Source organism: Myotis daubentonii, chromosome 12 (genome assembly GCF_963259705.1).
Source record: "Myotis daubentonii chromosome 12, mMyoDau2.1, whole genome shotgun sequence".
Classification (NCBI taxonomy): domain Eukaryota; kingdom Metazoa; phylum Chordata; class Mammalia; order Chiroptera; family Vespertilionidae; genus Myotis; species Myotis daubentonii.
The window spans coordinates 77,783,066-77,810,662 of NC_081851.1; the positions used below are offsets into that span (position 1 = coordinate 77,783,066).

At 55.6% G+C, this 27,597-nt stretch overlaps 1 protein-coding gene across 1 annotated transcript; it reads right to left on the reverse strand.

The window, feature by feature from the left end:
* Positions 1–1,355: 1,355 nt before the first annotated feature.
* On the reverse strand, positions 1,356–3,712 carry KCNF1 (potassium voltage-gated channel modifier subfamily F member 1). Its single transcript, XM_059660533.1, has one exon. It carries the CDS (start codon positions 3,096–3,098, stop codon positions 1,605–1,607), a length of 1,494 nt encoding a protein of 497 aa, XP_059516516.1. The 5' UTR covers positions 3,099–3,712; the 3' UTR covers positions 1,356–1,604.
* Positions 3,713–27,597: the final 23,885 nt, after the last annotated feature.

Genomic DNA, 27,597 nt, shown 5'->3' on the forward strand with positions numbered 1-27,597 from the left:
TCCCTCCGCACCAGCTGCCCCCCAGGGAAGGAAGGACAGAGCTCTGGGGCTCCTGAGGTGGAAGCCTAGGGAAGGGGCCTATTGGGACCAACTCTGTGCCACGGAGACCGCCTTTGACCACGGACAGTGTGACAACGCCCTGTCCCCACTCCCCCCTGCATGCCCAGCCCAGCCCAGGCCTGAGGAGGCTTCGTGTGCCGCCCAGAGTAACAGCAATGGCCGCCACTCACTGAGCAGTCACTATGTGCCAGGCACCGTGCTGGCACCCTGACTCTCCGAGGTTATTTCTAATATTCCCATTTTATAAGTGCTCGGAAGGAAGGTCGGGGAGCTGAATCCACAGGCCTTAGACCACACGGCTAAGGAGTGGTGGGAGAGGGAGAGGAGAGAAAAATGTTTGAGCTAGAAGGATCTCACATCTCTTCCTGGTTTCAGACCCAGGTCTGTCTGTCTCTGTTTCTGGGGCTCCCCACCCCAGCCGGCAGGGGCCACCTAGGCAGGCTCAGGTAGTCCACCTGCTGCCTCAGAGGTGCTGGTGCGAGAAGGAGGGAGGAGCTGGAGGGCAGGCCTGTCCTGGTCTGTAGGTCCACTCTCCCCTCATGCGCCGAAGCATGTGCCTGTCCTCAGGTCACCTGGTGTCAGAGAGAGTGCATGGCCCAGCCAGTGTGGCTCAGTGGTCGAGCATCGGCCCATGAACCAAGAGGTCACAGGTTCGATTTGGGCTCAATCCCCAGTAGGGGGCATACAGGAAGCAGCATCGGGGACCACCCTCACGCCCCACCCCTGGACTCTCTCACATCAATGTTTTTAGCCCTCTCCCTCTTCCCTCTCTAAAATCAATAAAAAACATTTTTTTAAAAAAAGAGAGACGATGCTTGGGCTTTGGGATCATCAGATCTGGGGTTGAATCCCTCCTTTGCGTGACCGTAGGCCTCAGTTTCTTTATCTGTAAAATGGGGATGCCTATCTAGTAGGGTTGCTAGAAGGAATGGGAAGAAGCTGTGAAAAGGGCCTTGCGCAGGTGATAAATCCGTGGTAACCGCGCTGCCGGGTGTGCCAGCTCGGTGGCCCTCGCCCTCCTGGGCGTCCCCGGGAGCGAGCTTCTCCTCAGAAGGAAAGAGGAGCCGCAGGCACAGAGCCTCCTGGAACGTGGCAAGGCTCCTTGGCGCCGAGCCCTGCGTGTGAGCCCTTCTGCAATTAGCTTCCAACTAAAAATACCCCCCTGGCCTGCACACCTACCTCCGGCCTGGCACGGGCCTGGCACTGGGCATGCCTGAGCCACCCCCATCCAGGGGTCGGGCAGGGGTGAGGATCCCCAGCCAGTAAGAGAACCTGCGACACGGGCGGGTGCACAGAGCAGGGCTTTATTGAAAGATACAGATCGGGCCCAGGGTCCCTGCCGCCCGTGAAACAGCCTCCATCACCCCTCCAGCCTTGGCTCCCCGCCACCCCTCCCCAGCGCCGGCTCCCGGACAGCCGGCAACGCACAGGGTCTTACCCAGCCTCATGGCAGATGCCCAGAGGGCCTTCAGAGTTCAGCTCAGGAGGGGAGGGGGGGCACGGACAGTCACAGCATCTGCCCACCTGCGCCCCATCGGCCCACGTCACTTGCAGCTCTGCAGCCGGGTCCTGTGGTGCTTCTCCTGGGTCAGGAGGGGGATGACGGTGTCGCTGTGGGAGATCTTGAGCCGGCTTCCCCAGGCCCCCTCCTTGCTGGCTGCGGGCTCCAGTGGTGGGAGGTTGTCCAGGTCGCCCAGGGAGCCCACGGCCTTGCCCTCGCCTCCACCAGCGCCACCGGAGTTGAGCTCCATGAGCTCCAGCTCGTGCTTGGCCGCCGTCTCCAGGACGCGCTGCTTGTTGTAGTACCGGACGAAGTTGTTGATGATGGGGTGGATGGGGAGGGCGATGGCGATGACCCCGCACAGGAAGCTGATGGCCGCGTTCAGCTTGCCCAGCGTGGTCTTGGGGTAGATGTCGCCGTAGCCCACGGTCGTCATGGTGATGATGGCCCACCAGAAGGACTGCGGGATGCTCTTGAACAGCGTCTCGGGGTGGCTCTGCTCCATGGTGTAGCCCAGGGCTGAGAAGACGAAGATGCCCACGGCCAGGTACATGAGCAGCAGCCCCAGCTCCTTGAAGCTGCGTTTGAGCGCGTAGGTGAGCGTCTGCAGGCCGGTGGAGTGGCGCGCCAGCTTGAAGATGCGGGCCACGCGCATGATGCGCAGCGCCTGCACGGCCTGCTGCACCTTGGTCAGCTCCATCATGCGCGCGCCCAGGTGCGTGAGCGTCAGGCTCACGTAGAAGGGCAGGATGGCCAGCACGTCCACGATGTTCATGAAGGACAGGACGAAGTGCAGCTTGTTGGGCGAGGCGAACAGGCGCAGCAGGTACTCCAGCGTGAACCAGCCGATGCACGCCGTCTCCACGCTCTCCAGCGTCGGGTGCTCCACGCGGCTGCCCTCGGCGTCCAGCACCTGCAGCTCGGGGATGGTGCCCATGCACATGACCATGGACGAGAGGAGGATGAGCAGGAAGGACAGCACGGCCACGGCGCGCGCGGGGCGCGAGGACTCGGGCTTCTCCAGGAACTTCCAGACGCGCTGCTGGCAGCGGCGCCAGCGCCCCGCGGCCGCGTCCAGGCCCAGGTCGTCCAGGATGAGCTGCACGCGGCGCGCGATCTCCTCCAGCTCCTCGCGCTTCTCGCGCAGGTGGCTCCGGCAGCACTGGTCCAGGAACTTGAGGTCCACCTTCCAGAAGTCCATCTCGCCCTTGAAGCAGATGGGGCAGATGCCCTTCTTCATGTGCACCTCCCCGAAATAGTACACCTCCAGGACGCACTTGAAGGCGTCCGGGTCGCGGTCGAAGTAGAACTCGCGCTTCCCGGGGTCGTAGTCGTCGCACAGGGAGAAGATGCTGTCGTAGCCGCCGGCCAGGCAGGTCAGCAGCTCCGCCAGCCGGGTCTCAGGATACCGGCTGAGCAGGTCTCCGTACAGCACCTGCCGGACGCCCCCCACGTTCACCACGATCTCCACGTCGTCGCCAACCCGGGAGCCCTGGCTGTCCGGCTCCGGGAGGCTGCGCTCCCCGGTTCCGTCCATTCTCTCGGCTCCGCGCCCCGCCGCCGCCGCCGCCGCTGCCGCCCGGGAGTCCGCTGGTCCCACCGGTGCGCGGCTCTCGGGGAAGCCCAGCCGGCGCCCGCCTGCTCGGAAGGGCGGTCACAGCGGGGAGCCGCCGGCGGGGACGCGCGGCGGAGGAGGCATGCACCCGGCGGGGCTCGGGGCGGGCATTCGGGAGCCGAGGCTCGTGGGCGGGGGGCTCTCGCGGCCTCCGGCCCCACCCCGGGCACTCACCTCGGCTCCCCGAGCGGCGCGATCCGCCCCTGGGGCTCGGCTTCCTGCAGAAGTGGGGTGTCCTGGGTGGTGGCGGGCAGGGTCCCCCTTCCCCGGGGCGCGCAGACAGCGCCTAGCGCGTCCCGGAGCCACGCGGGCGCCGGCGTGTGTCCCCCGCGCCGACCGTGTCCCTGAGCCCCCCGCCGCGCAGTCCGCAGAGGGTTTGGGAGAGCGAACTTGGGCTTGCTCTGCCCAAGCCGTGTCCAGGCACAATAGGAATTCCAGCCTGACGTCAAGAGCCTTTCAAACTGTACCCTCTTCTGGTGAAATTTTGCAAGGCACGCGCGGCAGCTGCCTGCGAGCCGCTTAACCCTTGCGCAGACGGCACAGCTGCGCCCCCGCGCCAGGCCCGCCCCTCCCGGCGCAGCGGGGCGCCGCGGGCCAGGACCCCCTGTGCAGCGGCAGGCGGCGAAGGTCCGGGAAGTTTCCCTGAGGGAAGACAGATGGAGAAAGAACTCGGTGGCCTGTTGCTCTGCAGGAAAAACGTGCCCAAGAGAGCCCTCAGGAGGCCGCTCCTGCGCCAGGTTCCCCAGGCCCGCCGGCCCTCTACCTCGCACTTCCCCCACTCTCGCCCGCACCCTGCACAGTGAGGACGTGCAGTCCAGGCCGGTAGGAGAGCTGGGACTGGCCCAGGTCGCCCAGATCCTCCTCACTCAGAGTTCCCCGCTGCCCTCGCTGCGCCCAGGCTGGTGAGCAGGCGGAGGTCCCGCCTCCAGGCCTCGCTGCCCTCCGCCTCCCGTTTCTCCGCAGCCCAATACCACCACCACCAGCTTCCAGATCCCCGAGTCTGCAGGCTCCTGCCTCCCAGTCCTACTCGGTCCCGGAGGCCTGAGCCCTCTCCCACACACCCGCTCTCCCAGCCTTGTGGCCGCAGCTGTCTTTCCCACTCACCTGCGGGGCCCTTGCGCAGGCTTCCATCACCCGCACTGCAGAGGATCCAGCATCACCTGTGGCCTGGGCACGTGGCAAAGGAAGATGCTAGCGCAGTGGTTCTCAACCTTGGCTGCACATTAGTCACCTGGGAATCTTTTTAAAATCCTGATTTCTGGGCCTCACCCTCCGGGAATTCTGTTTCTTTGTGATGGGATGCCGACAGAGACCAGTTCCTACTGTGTCTTAATCTAGGCTGAATGGGCTTAAACAACACCCATTTATTCCATCCTTTCTCCAATGGCAAGCACACTCACACTCACACTCACACACCCAGGTTTGGTAGTGGGGTTCATACTCCAGTAGAGAATGTTTTTTATAACTGATTATTACAGCCTGCAGCAATCAGTGTAGCAGAGAGGTCTGTGTAAGAAGCAGTGTTCCTGAGTTTCCCTACAGGGGGCGCTGAGGGGTGGCCCACAGGCTTGGAAACCTGAGAAGAGACAGGAAAAGCCAGAGGCTGCATTTTGCCCCGAAATGGTGTTTGCTTTTGTGGGTGTGATAGTGACCCCTCAGCAGGTGGAGCTCCCCAGCCACCCCATGGGACAGTCACCGGGTCCTCGGTGCAGTGGGAGCCAGGAGTTCCAGGTACCTCGCTGGCTCAGCAATCCTGGAGACTTGGGCCTCTGGGAGAGCACACGCTGGAGCCCAGCCTGCAGGTCTGAAGCCCTCACCTGGTGTGCCCGCCTCACCTGGGAGAGGGCAGCCCATGCAAAGGAAGGCACGTGGTTTGGAGGCAGGTTGGCAGGCCCTGAAACTGAGGGGTGGGGGAAGCTGGAAACAGGACTCACGGAGCCCAGTGGATCCTGGGAGGTCTGGAGTTTTTGGACCTCAGGTCATTGCTCAATAGTGGATTGGTTGTGCAATGAATTTATTGAGTATTGCCAGCATTTCTTATTGAGATAGCATCCTATATATAAAAGCCTAAAATGCTAAGTGTCCAGTCATCCCATTAACCAATCAAAGAGTAATATGCTAATGATATGCTAAGGCTGCTCAACCACTCGCTATGACATGCACTGACCACCAGGGAGCAGATGCTCCATCTGGTAGGTTAGCTTGCTGCTGGGGTCCAGCCAATCGGGACTGAGCAAAACGGGCCGGACACGCCCTGGAGCCCTCCTGCGTCCCTCCCCAGCCCTGATCGTGCACCAGTGGGGTCCCTCAGCCTGGCCTGTGCCCTCTTGCAATCCAGGACCTTTCAGGGGATGTAGGAGAGCCGGTTTCAGCCTGATCCCACAGACCAGGCCAAGGGACCCCACTGGTGTATGAATTCGTACACTGGGCCTCTAGTAGAGGATAATAGGAAATATCAGAGTAGATCACACATGGTGAAAATAAGTATGGCATAGATTATATAATAGAAAACATCAGAGTATAACCAGACAATCAATGTGTCCCAGTCACTACTTGAGCCAATTAAGCAGAGACAGGTTTGAATCATATGAGGTTTTACTCTAATACTAGTGGCCCGGTGCACAAATTTGTGTACATTGAAAGGAAATTAATTAGAAGAAATATTTTAATATTGCTATTCACCCTTTCTCTATAATAGAAGTGTCAACCAAATTCACGATCGACAATGACAGATCGAAACACATGCGTGCGATTGGTGCCAGTGAGAGCTTTATGTGTATCGCACATGCACAACTCAACTTAGCCTTTTATAGACATAGAATAAACTTGCTTAATTAGACCTGCTTTCTGACTTAGCTAAACTTTTTCCTGCCCAGTGAAGCACCCCAACTTCTCTTTCAGGTCATTGTCAGCAACACAGCAGTAAATATCAACATGAAGCAGATTATTATTGCAGATCATGCAGGGAGAACAAAGGGTAAAATATTTAACTGCAGTCATGTTTGACTATATTCTGTGTAGTGAGAAAACCTGAAGTCATTTTCAAGGTTCACCATTTCTTCTTTTCAGTCAGGTCAAGTTTCTAAGCTTTCTAATTCTCCATTTTCCAGCTAATGAAAAGAAAATAGGATTCTACCGAGTCTCCTACCTACCTATTCCAGGACTTCTGTGAGGATCAAATGAGATGAGGCACGGGAAAACACTTCACAGACATTTGGTTAAAGTGTGAAATGTTTGCACCTGGCTATAAAGCAAGTCCTGTTCCTGGGCTGAAGAAACTCCAAGGAAGCTAGTGGCTAGGGAGAGGAAGCCAGGCGTTGCTATGTGGCATCATTACCCAGACAAACACTTCGCATATTAGCCTTTTATATATATAGATTGCCGACAGTATGGGAGAGCAGCAGGTCATCCACAAAAAGTCTGCTCTCCACCCACCATAAGCCAGCTGCTTATACTGGGTAAAAGGACAAAAGATTACATGGGGAAGTAGCCAAAGGGTATGCCAAACGGACAGTTAACAGGTAAGCAGAGGGCTGGGGTCTTCAAAGGGCTGGTGATATGCAGGGGCTGGGGATCTTTAAAGGGCTGGCGGCTCTGGTTTCTGCAACAAGTTGCTCATCTTTCCCTGATCACAGGCAGCTCCCGGATGGGGAGGATGGGCTGCATTTCCCGGTGAGCTCCCAGGTCCTGGGTGTGTAACTGCCGGCCAGGTGAGAATGTGCCTTCTTTAATCAGAGCAAAACAGTCACGGTTAACAGAGCAGGAGTAATATTTCTTACATTTCTAGCTGGTTCCCCACCATCCTGTTTCTGCCCTTATCAAGAGCCCATCACACCTGGTAAACACAGGTCTGGCTGAAATCTGGTCACCGTAGCCAGAGCTCACTCCAGCTCCAGAACGTCCATCCGGCAAATCGAGACCCTGTCACCCCGAGGACGCTGCTCCTGAGCTGCAGGGAGGGAGGAGGGGTAGCGGGTGCAAAATACAGCGGAGAAAATGCCCCCGACAGCCCTCAGCAGAGCAGGTGCTGCCGGTAGCTGGTGCAGAAGAGAGACAGCTGTACTCACAGGTCCGGGCGGGGGAGGGGCTTGAAGCTGGAGCGCTGGTCTCAGAAGAGGGCGGAGAGGAGACTCCTGAGGATGCACCAGGCCCCGGAAGCCAGGCAGCAGAGGAGGGAGGAGGCAAGGTAGGCGCGAAAGTCCGCTCCGCTCCGTGGGGAGCAGCCCAGCATCTCGAGGGAGGGGAGCGAGAGGCTGCCACTCACTCGCTCCTCAACTGCACGCCCCATGTCCCACCTCCCAGACCCGAAACCATCACGGGCCTCGGAGCCTTGGCTACTCACATGTCCGAGCCAGAGTGCCCCCGCTTCCTGTTCCCCAAGCCTCACTCATCCCCCCCCCCCCCCGCCTCTGCTCACCTGGCCAGGGTGGCACCTGCAGGTTGGGTATTTGGATTCCTTCTCACCTGGTGTTCTCCCTGGGCCCGGCTCCTCCTCTGCTATGGACTCAACTGTGCCTCCCCCTTACCCCCCATTCATATGTGGAAGCCTTCACCCCCCCCCAATATGACTGCATTTCAAGATGGGGCCTTTAAGGAGATAATTAAGGTTTAATAAAGTGAGGCCCGGATCTAATTAGTGTCCTTATAGGAAGAGACACCTGAGGTCTCTCTCGCTCTCCACACACTGTCCCAGCGGAAAGGCATGTGAGGGTGCAGCAGGAAGGCGGCCATCTGCAAGCCAGGCAGAGAGCCCTCCCAGAAACCCTAGCAGCCCCTCAGTCTTAGGCTTCCAGATGCCAGAAGTATTTTGTTATAGCAGCCGGAACAGGCTACGGCATCCCCTTCATCCCTCACACCTGCCAAGTCCTCCCTAGACCTCCCCCTCCCCTAAGCTCTGGACACAGACATTTTGTCATCTGACCCCTGGACACTGCCTGGGTTTTGTGAAGGCTGAGACTGAGATGTCAAAGATTAAAATACATATATATTCGCCTCCTTCTCACTGAAGGTCACTGATGCATAGCAACTTGAGCCAGGAGCCCATATCCATTGAGAGTTTCCTAAAGGATGAAACCAGGAAAAATATCTGGACTTTTTTTTTCTTTTTCTTTTTGGCTAAAAATGGACTGTTTCTGGCGGTGGTATATTCAGCCCTGTATGTGACTTCTCTTAGAATTGTACATTTCATGATATCATGGGGGAGTAGGGACCGCAGAACCTTCTGTCAAACACAGGAAACAGCAGCAATTTTGACTCGTGTGGGCTTTTCATTTAAATAGGAAGGGGGGGAAAAACACAGTCAATTTAGGCAGTATGGGAGCGATTGTTGGAGCCGTACTGTTCTTTATTGAATATGTATTTTTTTGATTTGTTGAACAATAACATTTTGGGCTACAGAATGCTTAATTTTTATGGCACTAATTAAAACAGTACATGTGTGTCTAAGTGATTTGTCTAGACGACGGATGCTGCGCGCTATAATCTATTCCCTTTTTTATGGGATAATCAGTTCTGTTCAGTTAAATTTTCTTTGTGTGTTGCTGAATTTAATAATACCTTTCACCAAGATTCTCTACTCCATCAAACAGGTACATTTCATTATTTGCTGTGCACTTACCAGTGTAGTGAGCTGTCCCTGGGGCCCTGGAGAAATGCTTGCCCTGAAGACAGCCCACTTCCTCCTGTCTGAATAAACTGGAAGTCAAGTGCAGGAGGCCAGCTGGGTGGGAGGGGTGTGGGTGGGGAAGAGGGGGGCAGATAGAGAGGAGAATGATGTAAAACTGAATCACCAGGAAACGTCAGGGGTTTTTTGCTTCTTTTTTCTTTTCTATGCCTCATTTTTTTCATCTGCAAAATGGAACTAGTAGGAGATCTTATAAGAAACTACTGAAATAATGGGTGTGAACAGGCTTTATGAACTATAAGCTGCTGAACATGTGAAGGCAATGGGAGGAGGGAGGAAGGGAGGGAGGGAGGCGGGCAGGGCGGAGGATAGAGGAAAGACTTCCTGGGAGCCAGTCCCTCTGTGGGCAGATCCCCATGCGGGCACACCCCCGCCTCCCCGGGCCTGTTCAGCTGTGACTCATCCAGCGCTGGTGGTGGGTGTGAGGACTGGGAACATGACAGAGCCGCCACACGTCCCAGATGCGTAGAAAGAGGTGGGAGCCCTTGGGCCAGGCAGCTGCCTGGAGGGTGGGGGGCTGAAATCAAGTTCCTCTGAGTTTTTCAGGGAAAGAGAAACAGTGGAAAGGGGCCCAGGGTTTGGAGTAGACCAGCGTCAGGAGGAGAGGGTGGGATGCCTGTGCTTCCGCGTGCGCTTCGAAAGCATCCTCTGCAAACTCTGCAAAGCAAGCCCTGTCGCATTCTCCTGTTCTTTAGTCGCACCGTTAGCACAGAGTCATTGTAAATTTTGAAAACTGTGTAAGCCCCATATCTGCATCCCCCAGCTGGCTATACGCCCAGGGCCAGTGCTGTGCCCGGTGCTGGGTTCTGTGACTGTGTGGCGGGTGACCACAGGGCAGCAGCTTAAAGCCACAGCATTAGTGATCTATCCCACAGGTTCCACCGGTCAGCTGTCTGGCCAGGCTGAGCTGGGTCCCCTGCTCACGGCCTCACAGGCTTCATTCACAATGTGGCTGGCACTGGGCTCATCTGAAGCTCAAGCCTCTCACCTGCTCGCGGGGCAGAATTCATGTCTTTGCAACTAGAGAACCCGTGGAAACTTCCTCTTCTCCGAGGCCGGCAGCAGAACCGCTCTGGTCCCAGTGAAGGCCTGAGGCCTCAGGCTTACCTGATTAGGCCAGGCCCACCCAGAAGAATCTCCCTTTGATGAACTCAGACATGCACCATTCCGTTACTATTACATGAACCCCTCCTTCCCCCGCCCCCCAAATGAAATACGGAGGTATAAATCTGACAAAATTTCTACAAGATCTATATGAGGAAAACTACAAATTCTGGTGAAAGAAATCAAAGAAGAACGAAACTGAAGAGATATTCCATGTTCATGGATAGGAAGACTTGCTTTGTCAAGATGCCAGTTCTTCCCGACTTGATCCTTAAATTCAATGCAATCCCAATAAAAATCCCAGCAAATAATTTGTGGGTATTGACAACTGATTCTAAAGTTTACATGGAGGGCGAAACACCCGGAATAGCCAGCTCAATATTGAAGGAGAAGGACGAAGTCAGAGGACTGACACCACTCGACTTTAAGACTCACCATAAGCTACAGTGGTAGTGGTGAAAATAGACAATTAGATCAATGGAGTAGAGTCCAGGTAAATACACACAGAAATATAGTCAGCCAATCCTTGACAAGGGAACAAGGCAATCCAATAAAGCAAAGATAGACTTCCAATACACGATGCTGGAACAACTGGACATCTACATGTAAGAAAAAGAAATATAGACATAGTCTTTACATCCTTCACAAAACTAACTCGAAATGGATCACAGCCCTAAATGTAAAATGCAAAACAACAAAACTCCTAGAAGACAACAGAGGAGAAAACCAAGGTGACCTTGGGTATGGCAATGACTTTTTAGATACAGCACCAAAGGCACACGATCCATGAAAGAGAGATGGGTCAGCTGGACTGGACTGAAGACTTCTGCTCTGTGAAGGACGATGTCAGGAGACTTCGAGGACAAGTCACAGACGGGAGAAATACTTGCAAAAGCCACACCTGATAAAGGACCGTTATCGAAAATACACAAAGAGCTCTTAGAACTCAACCGTGAGGAAACAACCCAGTTAAAAATGGGTGCGTCTGTCCAAGTCCTGTGCTCATCACGGAGCTGAGCAGCCACGGAGGACGTCCAGTCCCCAGCTCGGCACAGAGGAGAGGGAAGTTGAGGCCTGGGGACAGCCACCGCCTCCTTATGTCCCGTGGAATTCAGCTAAGGGCCGTGGAGTCGGCTCAGCCGACACTAACACTCCATTGAAACTCCTCAGCGTCTCCATCTGGGAAGCGTTTGACAAGTGCTTGTCTCTTGGTGCCCCCAGCTCCGCGTCTGCTCCTGGGGGTGTTAGGGGGTCAAATGAGGAGAGAAAGGGCAGACTGCGGGAAGTGGGAAGTGGGAAGTTGCGCGTGTGGGCTGAATGGGAGGGAGCAGAGTGGGAGGTGGGATGGAGAGAGGGAGGGAAGAGGGATGGGACTAAGGAGAGAACATTCAGGAACATCTTCTCATGTTTTGAAGAAAATGTCTTGCCAGGCAGGACTTGATAATTACTGTCATTTGTGGGATGTTTCCGTGCGAGAGAAGCAAATAATTATGATGTCATGAGCCCTGCGCCTTCCTCCGAATCAGCACCCAGCCATCAGACGCCGGTGGTGGCAGTTCCCTGGGGAGCATCCTCTGCTTTCGTCACCCCATGGGCTGCACAGGGTCTCCCTGTGTGGTTATGCCATCTGATAGGATTCACAATCACACAGAAGGGCCCTGGGAAGAACCGCCGATCACGGAGGCCTCCCATCCACTGTCGCCCTCCACGCAGGGGTGAGTCTAGCTTGTTGGCCTCGGTGATGGAGAGCGCATGACATGCAGGAAGCAGGGGGAGGTGCTGCATGAAAGGAAGAAGAGGCCATTTCGTTTTCTGCTTCCTGAGAGTGAGGTCATGCCATGGCCGAGGCCAGGAGGCCCATGTCTTCCCAGGCAGGTTGGCTCTCCGTCAGAGAACTAGCTTTGAGCCCCACCTCTGCATGGACTGGCGGTAGGACCTCGGACAAGTCATTTTGCCTCCTGGGGTCTCTGTTGCCTCTTCACTTGTCAAGGGTCCAAGACCCAATACCCGTGACCTCTTTCCAAGGAGTGTCTTTGCAGATGTCCCCAATTTACAGTGAATTATGAGTTTTGCTGGACCCTAATCCCACAGGATGGCTGTCCTTCTAAGGCTCGTGTCACCATTCCCTCCTCCACCTCCCGATGCAGGAACACAAAGGGTGGCCTCTGGGCAAAGTGCGCGTCCACACCCCCCCTCTCCCTCTTTGGTGCCAGTCATTTAGCCACTCCGACCCGGTAGGCAGGCCTCTCAACTGGACACGGCCGAACAGAAGCTCCACGGCGAGGCTGTGCCGAGCTGCAGAGGAGACGATGGAAGTGAAAATCCTCAAAACCCAAATGGTGCCGCACAGCAGCGCTCCTGACGCTCGGCACCGTGACGGCCCCCGGCAGCCTCCTGCGTGCGACCAACTTCGGCATCTTTCAGATACAACTTGTCTCTGCAGACCACAGCCTTTCCACCGTGCCTGTGCCCCTGGTATAAAATTGATGGATTGCAGAGCTCCCTGGATAACACCATAAACAGAGCTCCATAAACGAAGGTAGCGTTGCCCTTCTTTGGCTTTGCACAGGATGCCGACGGAGATAAAGAGCTGCCGGCGAACAGTCCCTGCCGCCCCCAGAAGGCTCTCCTGACTCCTGAGGAGGAAAGGGAAATGTCGCTCCCAGATCTGGGCTGCGTGTGTGCGGCTCTGGGCCGTCACCGTCACCGACCAGGTTTCCTAGCTCCTGGGCCTCTGCCGGCAATCACACCTGCGCACTCAGAGGCGTGAGCCCAGGTCAACACCCCCGCCTCCTCGTTGGACAAGATGCCTTTGAACCCTCCGGGTCTGAAATGTTCTTCCGGACGCTGAGAACGCCTTGAGGAGCAGTCTTGGCGATGAGGGTGGACTCTCGCTGCCACCCGGGCCCACTGCTTCCACAGGTGTTAGTGGCACCCTTCATCAGAGGGGAGCAGCCACACTTCAGCTGGAGGGGGGGAGTGGGGAGCCATTTCTGCTCAGCAGGCAGTCGATGGAGATTGCTGGAGTCTTCCTGGCCCCGTGGGATGATAAGACAGCAGATGTGTGGTGAATCGGAGTTCCTCTGCCCTATACATTGGTCAGAGAGGTGATCTTTCATGATCCCCCATGGGCAGGGCCCCCAACTCAAATTCTTGTACGAAGTTCAGTGGGGCAGACGCTTCTCTTGGGCCCACAGGGCCCTGGTGGCCTTTAGCTCAACACAGTCCACACACCGCAGAGGCACATCTCGGGGTGACTCGTTCTGAACCCCACAGCCCCATGGAAGGCACAGAGCTTGCTGAGACATCGGGCAGCATGCAGAACCATGCTCACTGCTCGCAGCTGCTCCCTCCCCACCGTCACCGGGATCTGTCACTCCCCATTCCTCTCGCTCTCCACTCTTCTCTGGATTAACTGCAGGCCTCGTTAATCCCAGCGACCCGCCCCGCCCCCCCCCAACGTCCCCCCCCCACCGCCCCGCGGAAGCATGGTGGGAAGAGGTGTCAGTATCTTTGTCTGCATCTGTCTTTTGTCTTTTTTTCTTTAAATATATATTTTTATTGCTTTTAGAGAGGGAGGGAGAGGGGGAGCGAGAGATAGGAACATCAATGATGAGAGCAAATCATTGATCGGCTGCCTCCTGCAGGCCCCACCCTGGGAATCAAGCCTGTAACCCGGGCCTGTGCCCTGACTGGGAATTGAACCGTGACCTCCTGGGTCATAGGTCGATGCTCACCCACTGGGCCAGGCCGGCCGGGCTGCATCTGCCTTCCCCGGGCGGGTTTCCTCCTTCCCCGTGGCCCTTGAATAAGTGTCTGAAGGGACAACTCCCCCCCAGGCACACGGGCACCTCTATTTCTCCGGGCAGCCAGCACCAGGATCTTGAATTTGGGGGTGAGAAGAAAATGTCCCCTGGGCTGGCTCTCTAAAAGCTCCCCGGTGACAGAGAGTCCCTTAAGTGATAACTGCTGACTGTGCCCTGTTATCACCACCCCCTCCACCCCCAAGCAGCTGGGCTTACAACTGTCTGCTGCTTGCCTCTGGGGTTGGCTCCTTAACTCTTCCATCCCCGTGACAGTGCACATGTGACATACCCATGCACGCGCACATGTGCACACACATGTACACGCACCCTAAAACCACACGTGTAAATCACACACGATAAGCCTCGTAGGAAATGGCCCAGCTGTGCCAGTCCCCTTGGGAGAAGAGCGTGTAAACATCTGAAAGACTGATTTGTAAAGCGAGGGTTAAATAATACCGGTGCCACGGAAGAGAAGATCCCTAGGACAGAGATGCTTGCTCTTCAGTAAAGCTGTCACCCCCTGCCCCCTGCCCCCAGCAGCTCGGGAAATGCCCCAGGCGAGGTCGGTGGGCAGAGCTGGGGGGCGGGAGGGGTTAAGCTAGGGAGGACTCAGAGCGGGAGGAAGATTGGCCTCTCAGAGCCATCGTGGCGAATGTTCCCTTTGTGATCTTGGCAGCTTGTCTCGACCAAATAAGCAGCTTGACAAATAGTCCTTGATTGTGGTGGTTTTAAGGGAGCAGGCGCGTCATTTACCCGGCGTCTGCCTCGGGCGAAAATCACTGCATTCGCCTCTGGAGCACTCTCCTGGGTGAGGGGACTTTTAATGATCGCAGCGAGGCACCCAGGTCTCTGCAAGCAGGATGGAGGCTGAGAGGAGCCTTCCCTACGTGGCCTGGGGTTTCTCTGGGACAGTCCTCAGGCCACAGGTGCCGAACCCTCCCCACCCGGCCACAGGCTCACGACAGCCCACGGCCAGGCCCCAGGAGAATGGGTGAGGCTGAGACCCGGGACAGGCAGCTCCGACCTGGGGCTGGAGGGACCAGGGACCACATCCCATTGCCCACCCGTGGCCATGTCTTCCCTCACTGACCTATTGCACACGAAAAGGTCAGAGAATCAGGAACTGAGAGCCACGGCCGCAGCCTGTGTGTGGCCCGGGGACTCCAGGGGCTGAAGGCTGCTGGCCATTGGCCTCTGAGGTTCATTCTTGAACCTAGGGCTGTCTGACCGCATGCGCTGTGGAGCTGGTGGTCCAGCAAACTTGTAACTGGACGGCCCTGCGGGGTCACAGCGGTTAGTCCTTCCGAGTGGGAGGGCTCGTCATTAGCATCCCCCTCAGCAGCGCCTGGTGCAGCCCTGGAGGCCGGGGAGACCGTGGGGCTGTGAGGATGGCACGTCAAGGGACGCTCAGAGTCGCCGCTTCCTGTCCCTGGAACGAAGGAGGGAGGAGAGAGAGGAGAGAGAGGAGGGGGTCAGTGCTGCCGCCTGCACCTCTGACCCGGGGCCTGGCCTCGCATTGGGGGGGCGGAGGGAGCAGGCCTGTGCTGTTAGCCTCGCCTCTTTACAAATGCAGATCAGGCGAAGGGGCTCGCTGAAGGTCACCTGCAGTTGGTGGCCAACCCTGAACTTGAATCCGTGTCTTTCTACCACGGAGACAATTCCAAATGCTCCCTCTCTTCTCCCGGGAGCCACGGAGTGGGAGCGGGAGCGGTGCGAGGCGTTGCAAGCCCAGGGGCGGGGGAAGCGCGGGAGGAAGACCTGTGGTCTGTTCTGGTGCTTCCCACAAGCCAGCTCAGCAGGTGTGAGAACCCTGCCACCTCCAGCCCGGAGCCTGGGGGGGCGGGCCCAGATGTGACAGGAGCTGGGACACGGGGTGCTGCGCCGCTGGGGACAGACGACCTGGACCCCAAGTCTGCTCCATCCACACTCTGGGGTGGCTCAGCCGGTGGGTGGCCTTGGTGGGGGCCCAGGACAGCAGGCACCAGGCTCCTGGGAAAGTGGGAGCCCCCTCCCCTAGAGCAGGCCTGGAACCCTGGCTCTGGGGTCGCTGTCCCCTGGACCTTCCCTTTCCTCCCAGGGCCTCAGGGGACCAGCATCCGGGCTGGGCCAGGCACCTCCTCCACGGTTACCTCTCCCGTCGGCATTTTCAAAAGGAAAAAAGTTCTGCGGAAATGCTGGGCTAAACAAAGTGTCAAGGGCTGAATTGTGTCCCCACAAAGTGTCTGTTGAAGTGCGAACCCCAGGACCTCAGCCCGTGGCCTTATTTAGAAACAGGCTGTGCCGATGTCAGCAGCTAAGATGAGGTCAGGCTGCAGGAGGTGGGTCCTCGCTGCAGTCTCGCTGGTGTCCTTATAAGAAGAGGAAGACGCCAAGGCCACGGCCAGGAGGCAGGGACTAGGGTAACCGCTGCAGATGGAAGGTGACAGCGGCGAGCCAGGCATCTACGTGCTGCCCTGCCGGCCGCACAGCGGCTGGGGGAGGGGAAGGGAGGGAGGCCTGCTGACCCCTGGGCCTCGGTTTCCGGCCTCCAGAACTGTGAGCGGGTCATTCTCTGTGGTTTCCAACAACGCGGATGGTGGCGCTTTGTCCCGGCACCTCGGGAAACTGACACACAACGTGAAACACAGCTCTTCACTTCGAGGAGACTTCAAGAAGCTACCCTGCAAGCGTTGCCCATTTTCTCAATGTATGTTACCACAGAACTGTTTTCCTAAAGAAGGAAGTGAGTGTTCCGTTCTTAGGGCGTGGGGGTTTTCAGGACTCATCTGTGGTAGCCCAGGGGGATGACAGTGAGGGACCAGGCAGGGTCCATGCAGCCTGGGTGGCCCTCCAGGGAGGGTGCTCCCCCCCACAGGCCACAACCAGGCCCCACAGAGAGCCCTGATCTTGTTCAATGAGAAAACAATGAATGAACGAACGAACGAACGAACGAACATTTCCCCCCCCCCCACCCCACACACACACGGGCAGTGATGTCATCCCATTGGCAGATGACTGACCCTCCGCCCTCGGGGGCTCACCCCACAGGGCAGTTGCTCACCTTTCTGGCCTCATCTCCCACCCTTGCTGCTCCCCTTGCTCACCCAGGGCCCAGAGACACCAGCTAAGATGAGCCATGGCTCCTCTCCTCTGGCCTCTGCACGTGCCGTCCAGAATGACCCACACGTCGTCTGCTTGGTGGGTTACCCTCAATGTTTAAGGCCAAGTTCAGGGCTGTGAGCTCCTTGAGGGCAGGGACCGTGTGTACCTTCCGGCCCCCACCCCACACAGTGCAGGATCAAAGAAATGAGTGTGTGTCCAGCTGGCGTGGTTCAGTGTTTGAGCATCAACCTATAAACCAGGAGGTCACAGTTTGATTCTCTGTCAGGGCTCAGGCCCGGGTTGTGGGCACGATCCTCAGTGGGGGGCATGCAGGAGGCAGCCAATTGATGATTCTCTCATCATTGATGTTTCTCTCTCTCTCTCCCTCTCCCTTCCTCTCTGAAATCAATGAAAATATATTTTAAAAAAGAAATGAGTGTTTGCTAACGAACCGAGAGGACCCCCTAGGGCACAGCAAGCTGTCACTGGCCGTCTGCCCTTCCTCCTACTCCTTCACAGCCTAGCCGGTGACCTAGCGCTCCCCTCCTGCAGCTCTGCCGGGACCTGCACCAACCTGCACCCCTGCCCGGAGCCTGGCAGCTGCGGAGCACAGGGTGATGGTGAGTCACGGGGAAGTAGCACCCACCTCCACACCCAGCAGCGGGCAGGGGGCACTTCCTGTCTCGGGAAGCCCTTATCATTTACAGAAGCTGAGAGCACACTGGCTGCAGCTGGCCCTCTGGCCCTCAGATGGGAGGTGCCTGGGAGGTAGGCGGCTGAGAAGCTGCAGGAACACTCAGGCTTCATGCGGGGGGAGCAGGGGAGGGGGGGAGGGGGAGGGGGAAGGGGAGGGGGAAGGGAAGGGGGAGGGGAGGGGGAAGGGAAGGGAAGGGGGAGGGGAGGGGGTCCCCTCCCTCTGCATGTGGTGGCTCTTTCCTTATTTTTTTTAAATTAAATCTTTATTGTTCAGATTATTACATTTGTTCCTCTTTCTCCCCCCCATAACTCCCCTCCTCCCAGTTCCCACCCCACCCTCTGCCCTCACTCCCCACCCACTGTCCTCATCCATAGGTGCACGATTTTTGTCCAGTCTCTTCCCGCATCTCCCACACCCCTTTCCCCTCCAAGAATAGTCAGTCCATTCCCTTTCTATGTCCCTGATTCTATTATAATCACCAGCTCATTCTGTTCATCAGATGATTTATTCACTTGATTCTTAGATTCACTTGTTGATAGATGCGTATTTGTTGTTCATAATTTGTATCTTTACCTTTTTCTTCTTCTTCCTCTTCTTAAAGGATACCTTTCAGCATTTCATATAATACTGGTTTGGTGGTGATGAATTCCTTTAGCTTTTCCTTATCTGTGAAGCTCTTTATCTGACCTTCAATTCTGAATGATAGCTTTGCTGGATAAAGTAATCTTGGTTGTAGGTTCTTGGCATTCATCACTTTGAATATTTCTTGCCACTCCCTTCTGGCTTGCAAAGTTTCTGTTGAGAAATCAGCTGACAGTCGTATGGGTACTCCCTTGTAGGTAACTGAGTTTCTTTCTCTTGCTGCTTTTAAGATTCTCTCTTTGTCTTTTGCTCTTGGCATTTTAATGATGATGTGTCTTGGTGTGGTCCTCTTTGGATTCCTTTTGTTTGGGGTTCTCTGCGCTTCCTGGACTTGTAAGTCTATTTCTTTCACCAGGTAGGGGATGTTTTCTGTCATTATTTCTTCAAATAGGTTTTCAATATCTTGGTCTCTCTCATCTTCTGGCACCCCTATAATTTGGATGTTGGTACGCTTGAAGCTGTCCCAGAGGCTCCTTACACTATCTTCGTATTTTCGGATTCTTTTTTCATTTTGCTTTTCTGATTGGGTGTTTTTTGCTTCTTCGCATTTCAAATCTTTGACTTGATTCTTGCGCTCCTCTGGTCTGCTGTTGGGAGTCTGTATAATATTCTTTATTTCAGTCAGTGTATGCTTAATTTCTAGTTGGTCCTTTATCACAACATTGAGGGTCTCATTAGATTTCTTGTACATCTCATTAAGTTTATCGGCAGTCTCTAGAAGACTCTTGAAAGACCTCAAAAGTGTGGTTTTGAATTCTATATCCAGCAGCCTGCTTTCCTCCATTTCTGTCATTTGTGTCCTGTTTCTTTGTCTGGGCATTTTTTTATGCTTCGCTGTGTCGATAGAGTGGCTTTCTCTGCTAAGTGTCCCAGTTACCTGAGGTAGACACTCTTGGTGCACCCCCTTGTGGTCTTTGTGCGCAGTCTTGTAGCTAAGCCTTGGTTGTTGTAGGTAACACTGGGGGGGATTTGACCTCCAGGCCAACTGGCTGTGAGAATCAGCTGTGTCTGCAGTGGGAGAACTTCTGTCCTCTAGGGAGGTGCTAATCTAGCCTTTGCCTGAGGCTATCCCACAAGTGCCTCTGTGCAGGGCTTGGGCGGGGCGGGTCCCAGGGGATCAACAGGGCGGGCAGAGCGAGCAGTTATGGCTGTTCTCAGTCCCGTCCCCAGAGGCTCTGCCTCTCAGTGTCCCAGCAACCACTGCAAACCTCAGAGAGAAAGCTGCCCTCGAGTTCTGACCGATGCCAGACAGTCCCGCTTCTCCCGTATGAGTCTGGGTCCCTAGAGACTCACCCGGAACTGGAGCTCAGAGCCTGAGACTCCCTCCCGATTAAAACAGACAACCGCGCCCTCAGCTGCCAGCCCGCTCCGCATGCACCTCCGCACCTTTGTATTTCACTTCCGCACCACGCCTCCTCTGAGGCTCGGTATGCTTTTCTCTTTCCTTCTAGTTGTGGAATTTCCACTCAGCCAGCCTTCCTGTGGTTCTGGGTGATGTCCGTTCCGTCTTTTAGTTGTATTTTTGAAGTGGTTGTGCAAGGCAGCAATCTCCAGTGTTTACCTATGCCGCCATCTTGGTTTCTGCTCTTTCCTTATTAACACCGGATGTCCTCAAATGCGGATAAAAGCCATATACAAAACCATGCACTCAACAAACAGACACGGGGCGCCTTCTATTCACCAAGCTCTGTGCAAATAGTGGAAACGGAAAGTAAAAATGCCTACACTTAAGAAACAGATTTGTTAAGGTACAAGCTAAATAGCTAGAACAGAAGCTCCCAGATACAATAGCACCAGCCATCCAGCAGTTCTCCTCTTTTGTAACAGCCCAGTGTGAATTCCACTCCACAAGGTCATTCAGGGACCCAGGCTCCTCCCACCTTCTTTTTCTTACTGTCCTATCACTTAGATATAATAAGGTACAGAATCCTAAGAGGGTGGCTCAGTTACCTTTTATCTGCACACACACCTGTGTGACCACCACCCAGATCAGGGAACAGCACCTGCCCAGCACCCCAGGCCCTCCTGGCTTATCGCTTCGTCATTCCCTAGGGTGCCGTCTTCCTACCACAATCAAAATGCACTCATATCATCGCCTCCCGGTTCCAGCCCACGGGAAGGGTGGGAGAGACACGCGATTTCCTGGTAAAAGGTGGGATCTGGAAATGGCACGCATCACTTCCATCCACTCTCTACGGACTAACGCTCGGCCATGTGGCCGCAGATGCAATCAGTCCTTTAACAAACAGAAAATGGCATGTACCGAGGGAAGAAACAATCAAAAGGAGCCTCTGGCAGCGGGCTGATGACAGCGCACCAAGCACACCTGGCTCTCATTCTCCTGGAAGTCACAGCATAAAGGAAGCCCACCGCTGGCATGGCTTTCACTGCCTCCTGTAAATACGTACTCCGGCGTGTCAAGAGCCATAGCTCCCAAAAGTGCTACCGGGCATATACTTGGTTTTAAAATGAAAAAGAATTCAAAAAGAATTTTAAGCGAGCTGGGTAGACTACACCTACTATACTATCTTAGGAAGTCTTAGCGACCTGTGTAATAGCGGGGTAGCAATAAGTCAGTCTAAACGGCGCTCAGCATAGAACCACGTTACCGATAGTCAGACCCCCAGCCATCCCTTCCTGTGGCTGACTATGGATTACTTAGGGGCTCAGCTAGGTTGCTATAGCAGAGGCTCCCAAATGCAATGACTTGAAATAGAAACGTGTTTCTCTTTCGCATAACAGTCTGAAGGCGGGCAGTGGGCCAAGGCCGACAGGAGTCTGGGCTCGGTGAGGTCCTTTCGGGACTCGAGTTTCTTCTGTCTGATCGCTTTGCCATCCCCTAGGCCTGTGGTCGGCAAACTTATTAGTCAACAGAGCCAAATATCAACAGTACAACGCTTGAAATTTCTTTTGAGAGCCGAATTTTCTAAACTTAAACTATATAGGTAGGTACATTGTTATTAACTTAATTAGGGTTTCCTAAGGCTTAGGAAGAGCCACACTCAAGGGGCCAAAGAGCCGCATGTGGCTCGAGAGCCGCAGTTTGCCGACCACGGCCCTAGGCTGTCAAGCGAAAAATCAAAAATCAGGAGGAGCTAGGAAAACGAGCCAGGGCAGCCTCGAGCCCTCCCGAGCTCTGAGCACGCGTGGCCTGGCCGCTGGGGTGGTTCCATCAGGAAGCCTTTCGGGGGGGCCTGGGGCTGCAGCCACGGAGGGGTTGTCCACTGCCTCGGCTCCTCCCAGCCTCGCCCCCTCCTCCCCCAGGGAGGGGGCATCTGTGAGTCGCTGTCCCGCCCACATCCAGCTGGATGTCTGCACGCCTGCGCAGGGCTCACCACGCAGCAGAGGTCACGTGCCGCCCAAGGGGCCCCCAAGATGCTGCCCGTAGATAGAGGGGTCCGGCCTCTCAGAGCGGGACCCACCCCCTTGCACTCAGCTGGCTGCAGGTACCGTGTGGAGGGAGGAGGCTCTGCGTGTGCAAGGAACACCCCCTCCCCCTCCCTCGAGGGGGCCTCTCCTCCTGCGATGCCCCCTATTCCCCGAGAGATGCCTTCCCCGGGGGACTGCCCGGCCAGGCCTGGGCCCCAGTTCTGACCCCTGTGCTTCGTCTGGCTTCGGGCAGGTCCCCGAACCTTCGGGCTGCTTTCTCGCCTGGAAAACGGGGCCTATAACTCCTCCCAGCTCCGGGAAGGGCGAGGTGAGAAAGGGTGGTGGGTCACCTGTCACCTGATTCCCCTCAAAACGCTGGAGAAGATGCTCATGACGCAGGGTGCCGCTCGCTGGCTGGCGCCGATGGGGCTATTTTGGGAGGAGTGGTTACTAAGAAACGAGGCTCTGGTAACCTTGACAACCATAGGTAACAGGATAATGGCGCATGGCTCTCTGTATCCCCTGCTCGTCTCCTCCTCACAGAGCCCGTGTCTGGGCCTGATTTGTCAGACGAGGCCCCTCGCAGGGCCGAGCAGGGCCTGGCCTCGGTCTGGCTCCACTGCCCTTAGACAGAAAGGTCGGGGGGCTCAGAGGCTCGCCGACCACTTCTTGCTTCTGAGGCCGCCACCCCCCATCAGCCTGGAAGAGCAGGGTGCCCGCTGGAGCCGCCCTCACCTCCCCCTCCACCCCTCCCCACCCCCCAGCTGTGGTCCTGGGCACACCCCTCCCCTCCCTGCAGCTGTTCAGAGCACACCCAGCCCCTGGGCAGGCAGGGCAGTGCATGGCCCCTGGTTCCCCATTGCGAGTCACAGAGAGCTCTTGGGGGGGCAGGCCTGGCGAGGAGCGCAACTATTACGCTCCCTTGCAAACCCCAAGAGCTTGCACTTGGAGTAGATGCAGATGTCAGGGGATATTAACACATAGAGAAGCGTGTGTGTCACCAGCGTTAGGGGTGACGGCTGCCCTGTTACAAATACCCGCACAGCCACCCCCCAGCTTAAGGACCAGACCTCGGCCAACCCTCTGGGATCCAGACATGTTTCCTGCCTCTGAGGAGATTAAGAACCAGGAGGGTCGCAGTCGTGAGCTGGGACCCGGCGGGACTTGAACGTGGGTCTGTCTGGCTTCAAGCCCCGCGAGAGCTCTGGGCTCCCCAGTGTCGGGCCCCAGGTCAGGGATGGGGGGAGGTAAGGGGGGAGGGCCGTGGCGTTGCTGGAGCTGCCCTCGGCAGTAATTACAAGCTGCCTTTGATACCACATTGGATTTTTGTAAATACTTGGATGCTCTATTGTATATGAATAGAAATGCCCATTACGCGAACCAGATACTGGAATTAGAACAGCAGACCTGTCTAAACCGCCGGCACATGCAAGGATGTAATTATGCGCCACCAGGCGTCATGTTTTAAAAATAGGCGCAGAGCGCGGGAATAATGAAGCTGGCGTGACGGCTCCGTTATTAGATCTCCTCTGTGCTTTAGTCACACGGCTCACAAGTTCCCCTCCCGATCGAAGCGGAAATGCTGGTCAAGATTCGTCGGATTTCGGGGTCAATCACAGGAACATATAAGTGGAAGTGGGGGTTTGATTCCACAACCCAGACTCGGTAGTGTGAGCATCACCGCCCCGAGAGCCGGCTTCCAGGTCCACGCGGGAACCACGTGAGTCCCTGAGATGCGATCGATTTGATGCCTTTGGGGGGGAAAGCCACATCGAGGTGGCAAAGGGTGACTGAGCCGCTCCTGCCAATGAGATGAGCCTGCAGGCATTTCGGAGCCAGAGAAACACAGATCAGAGGAGCCAGCCACGAGAGCAGAAAAGTCTGGAACTTCAGCCCGGCCGGCGTGGCTCAGGAGTTGAACATCAACCTATGAACCAGGAGGCCAGGGTTCGATTCCCAGGTCTCGGGCTCGATCCCCAGTGAGGGGCATGCAGGAGGCAGCTGATCAGTGATTCTCTCTCATCATTGATGTTTCTGTCTCTCTCTCCCTTCCTCTCTGAAATCAATAAAAGTACATATTTTTTAAAAATCTTTAAAATCAAAGACTGGCTTTAGGGGTGGCTGGTTGGAGAGCTGGCTCCCACAGCTACCCTCAGGGCCTGCTGGGAGACGAAGCTGGGCTGTTTACCAAGGAAAGGGGAGCATCACCCCTCAAAGGTCCGCAGCTCTCCGAGGGGAGAAGGCGCCCTCAGAATGTACTGGGAACAGGAGCCAGCGGAGCCTGTGGCTCAAGCACCCCCGGGAGGACCCCATGTCCCCGGAGGGTCTGCCTCGGGCTCTGGGCTCGGGGACCAGGCGGATGGACCCCTGCCTGGGAGGGGACACAAGGGAACTTTGGGACGTGACCAGGATGTTAAGTACCTGATCGTGGTCATGTACAAGAATGTCTCCATCTGTCTACATTCGTCAAAAGGTACATGCAGGTGCATTACCTGTATGTAAATGACACCTCAGTGTAATGTATGGATGAGACAAGATTGATCAAATGTTGTTGACCGGCGATGAATACTTGGAAACTCTTAGTCCATGAAAATTACCGTAAGAAGATTTTTATTATGTTATGTCATCCACCCTCCCTGACTCCACCACCCACGAAGACTCTCCGGGGTGGAGCTCAGAAGGGCACCCCAAGGTTTGCATGTTATTAACTCTCCTTCTCACCGTGGGGCCTCGTTGGAAGAGGCCGGATCTTTCCCGTCCTTGCATCTCCTGGGCCTGTACCTGGAGGTCGAGCACCCTCTCCGGCTTTTCTGGGCGTCATTAACGGCTGCTGAACGTGACCTTCGGTCCAATCAGCCACCACCGATGCAGGAGGATCCACGGGAGGGAAAGAAGGCATCGCCGGTGTCTTGGGAAAGCATGTCACCCCACAGTGAAGTCTTAAGAACATTCTGTGATGTTTGATTTAAAAGGCTGAGAAGGACAATTTGCAGCTCGTTTTCCCTGCTGGGAGCCTGCTCTCATCCTGTTCCCTCGTTAACTCTGAATGCCAGGATGTGACCCCGCAAAGCATTTGAGTTTTGCTACCATAATAAACGCCTGCCATCCGCTCCCTGGAAACGTAGAGAAAAGGGGGGACCTTTTACTGCTCTCCTGAGTACCCCCAGGTGGGAAACTGGCTGACGCGCCCCTGCCGACATTCTAGAACACCGGGTTCCTGTGTCATTTGGTCTCCGGTCTAGAGCACGTAGGTCTGTTGAGAAGATGCCGTTGCTAGGATACGACCAACGAGTGAACACCCTGATTCCTACGATTGTTTCATAGAATCCCAGCTTCTGCCGCTCTATGGAAACACCTCCTAATTGCTCTATCTAATGGACCCTCTCTAGTCTCCCACCCCCAGACTGTCACTCCGTGGCCTCCGTTCTCCTTCCCTCCTGCCTCTGCCCTACACCTGGCTTGCCTGCAGCGACACCTGGTGGCCGTGGCCTGCCACTGCCGGCGCCTCTCCCTGGGCTCCTGGAGGGACTGAGATAGCGACTGAAGAAATAAGCCCCGTTTGCTCAATGGGTAGAGCGTCGGCCTGTGAACTGAAAGGTCCCAGGTTCGATTCTGGTCAAGGGCACATGCCCAGTGGGGACTTGCAGGAGGCAGCCCATCAATGATTCTCTCCCATCATTGCTGTTTCTATCTCTCCCCCTTTCTTCCTCTCTGAAATCAATTAAAAAAAAAAAAAAAAGAAGCCCAAGAATGAAGCCTGACGGAGATAGAGGGGAAAATGGATTCCCGCTGAATCACTGCGGGCCAGGACCTCCGCATTCCCATGTCTGAAATCCATAACTCCTCTCGGCTCACAGCCGGTCCTGAGGTCACCGGAGATAACTCGGTTAACTCGGTTGTGTGTGAAGGGGCGGCTGACTCGACAAGACTCAGTGAAAGACAAGACTCAGTGAAACCAAGGACCGTCGTTTCTCCGTTGTTGTCTCTCTCCCACCACAGACACTCACACTCGTGAGCAGGTAGTATGACATTGATTCATTCAACAAAAATGTCCCGACTGTCCACTAAGTGCAGGCGCTGACTGTCCAAAGGGAACATTCTGGTTATTCCCTTGTGTGCATGTCTCCCTCTTACTGAGTTTACACCTTTTACAAACTGTGTTTGCCTGCAGGGGCTGGGTTGGGAATTGTGGCGTGAGCTCCTGGGTATTCCAGAGGAAACAACTGAGAACCCTCTGCAGCCTCTTGGCATAGGCTCCCTGGGCCCTGCAAGGGAGAAGCTGGGTTGCAACCGTCCTGCACAGGGACTCGGCGCCACCTTGTGGCCCCTCTGATGACGCTCAGGTGCCGTAACCACGCCCCCTCACCCCCTTCCCCAGGAAAGATGAACAGGACTTTGGCCTCGGACCGGATTTGCAAATTTACCAAGTTCCACAAGAGCAAACAAAATTACCCAGCCCCAGCCAAACGGAGAACCGATAGGCGCAGAGCCCGGTGGCATTCCGTTCGCGTATACGTTTATTTATTTGAAGGTTCGTCCATTCATTTCCCCAGGCCCCTGCTAGGAGCTGGGCATATAGGCCTGACCCATCACGCTGCCCCTGGAGCACGGGTTGGGGTGGCGGGGGGGCAGACACACGTTGTGGTAAGAAGATGGAGGAAGAGGATGCAGGTGGGGCCGGGAGGAGAGCAGTCCCTCGCCCTCCCTGGGACAGGCTTGGCGAAGCTCCCGGAAGGGACAGCTCTGGCCTGGGACGTAGAGGGTGAATGGGCATCAGCTGTGCGCGGGCAGGATGGGGAGAGGCATCCTAACAGCGACAGCCAGAGAGGGACTCCTTCCCGTTTGATTGGTGCCACTGCAGGAGGCTCGGACGACGTTGGGGCCGGCTCCTCGTTCTCAAAGGAACCCAAAGTCGGGCTCGAGAGGTTATCCCCAAATGAGGTTCAATATCAGTCACGGGGCCATCCTGGCAGCGCAGGAAAACGTGATATCCATGGAACTGCTTTGAATTCGTGTCTTGTGACCAGGTCACACCACTTGGAATGCACTATATTAAATTTTTCAGATTCTACAATTATCTCATGACTAGCCCAGCTGGCTAGCATTACATTGCTTTTAAATTAAAGCCCTATTTCTGTGCAAAGTAAACGTGTAAAATTCATCGTGACTTTGTAACCCTGCTTGGACATGTCTTTGGTTTTTAGTATGTCAAAAAATAAGGGTCCTAGGTGTGGAGAGCGGCTACAGTGTTCGGACAGGTTCAAGCCTCGGACTATTGAGAGGGCACAGTCCTCTCATGACCACGTGCAAGTCCCAGCTTGGAGGGCAGAGCCCTCCCAGCACAATGATAGCCAACAGCTGTAGTTGTAAGCTTGAACCTATGGTCCAAACACGTGGCCCCACGTGCCTGAGTGATGTGGGCTTGATAGAGTTCAGGTGCATGTAGTTGAGTAGGATAGAAACCTATGAGAATGTTGTAAACATCTTGACCACGCCCCTACTTTGCCTCGTGGCATCGGCTATAAAATAAAGACACGGCTTGTGGGCGTGGTCACTCTCAGGGAGCAGCGTCCCACCGAGACCCAGCTTTCATTCTCTTGTCTGTCTTTTCTAAGCCTTTCAGCCGCCCCCACTCAGGTTCACCCTTGGCCGTGCTGGCGCGGCACACCTAGGCCTCTCTCAACCTCTAGAAAGCTCTGGAAAACTCTGGAACTCTGCAGTGGAAGGGTGGAATAGAGGAGAGCCAAGAAGGGATGAAGCAAGAAGGTCCTAGTAGCAGTTCAGGCCCAAGATGCTGAAATTTGAGGTGGGCCTGTGTGGATGGAGAGAAGAAATGTTATTTAGGTTTCAAATTTGGCAGCACTTGGTGATTGATTCTGTGAAAGAAAAAAAAATGTGTGCAACCCCCTGTACCTGCGAATGAGGGCAGATCCTGGTAACCACAGGATGTTTGGTGAGCAGAAGGTCCACATCCTTGCTTTTACAGCTTTTGGCCAAGTTACAGGCAGTGCCAGGCGTGGCGGGTGTGGGGATGAGAAC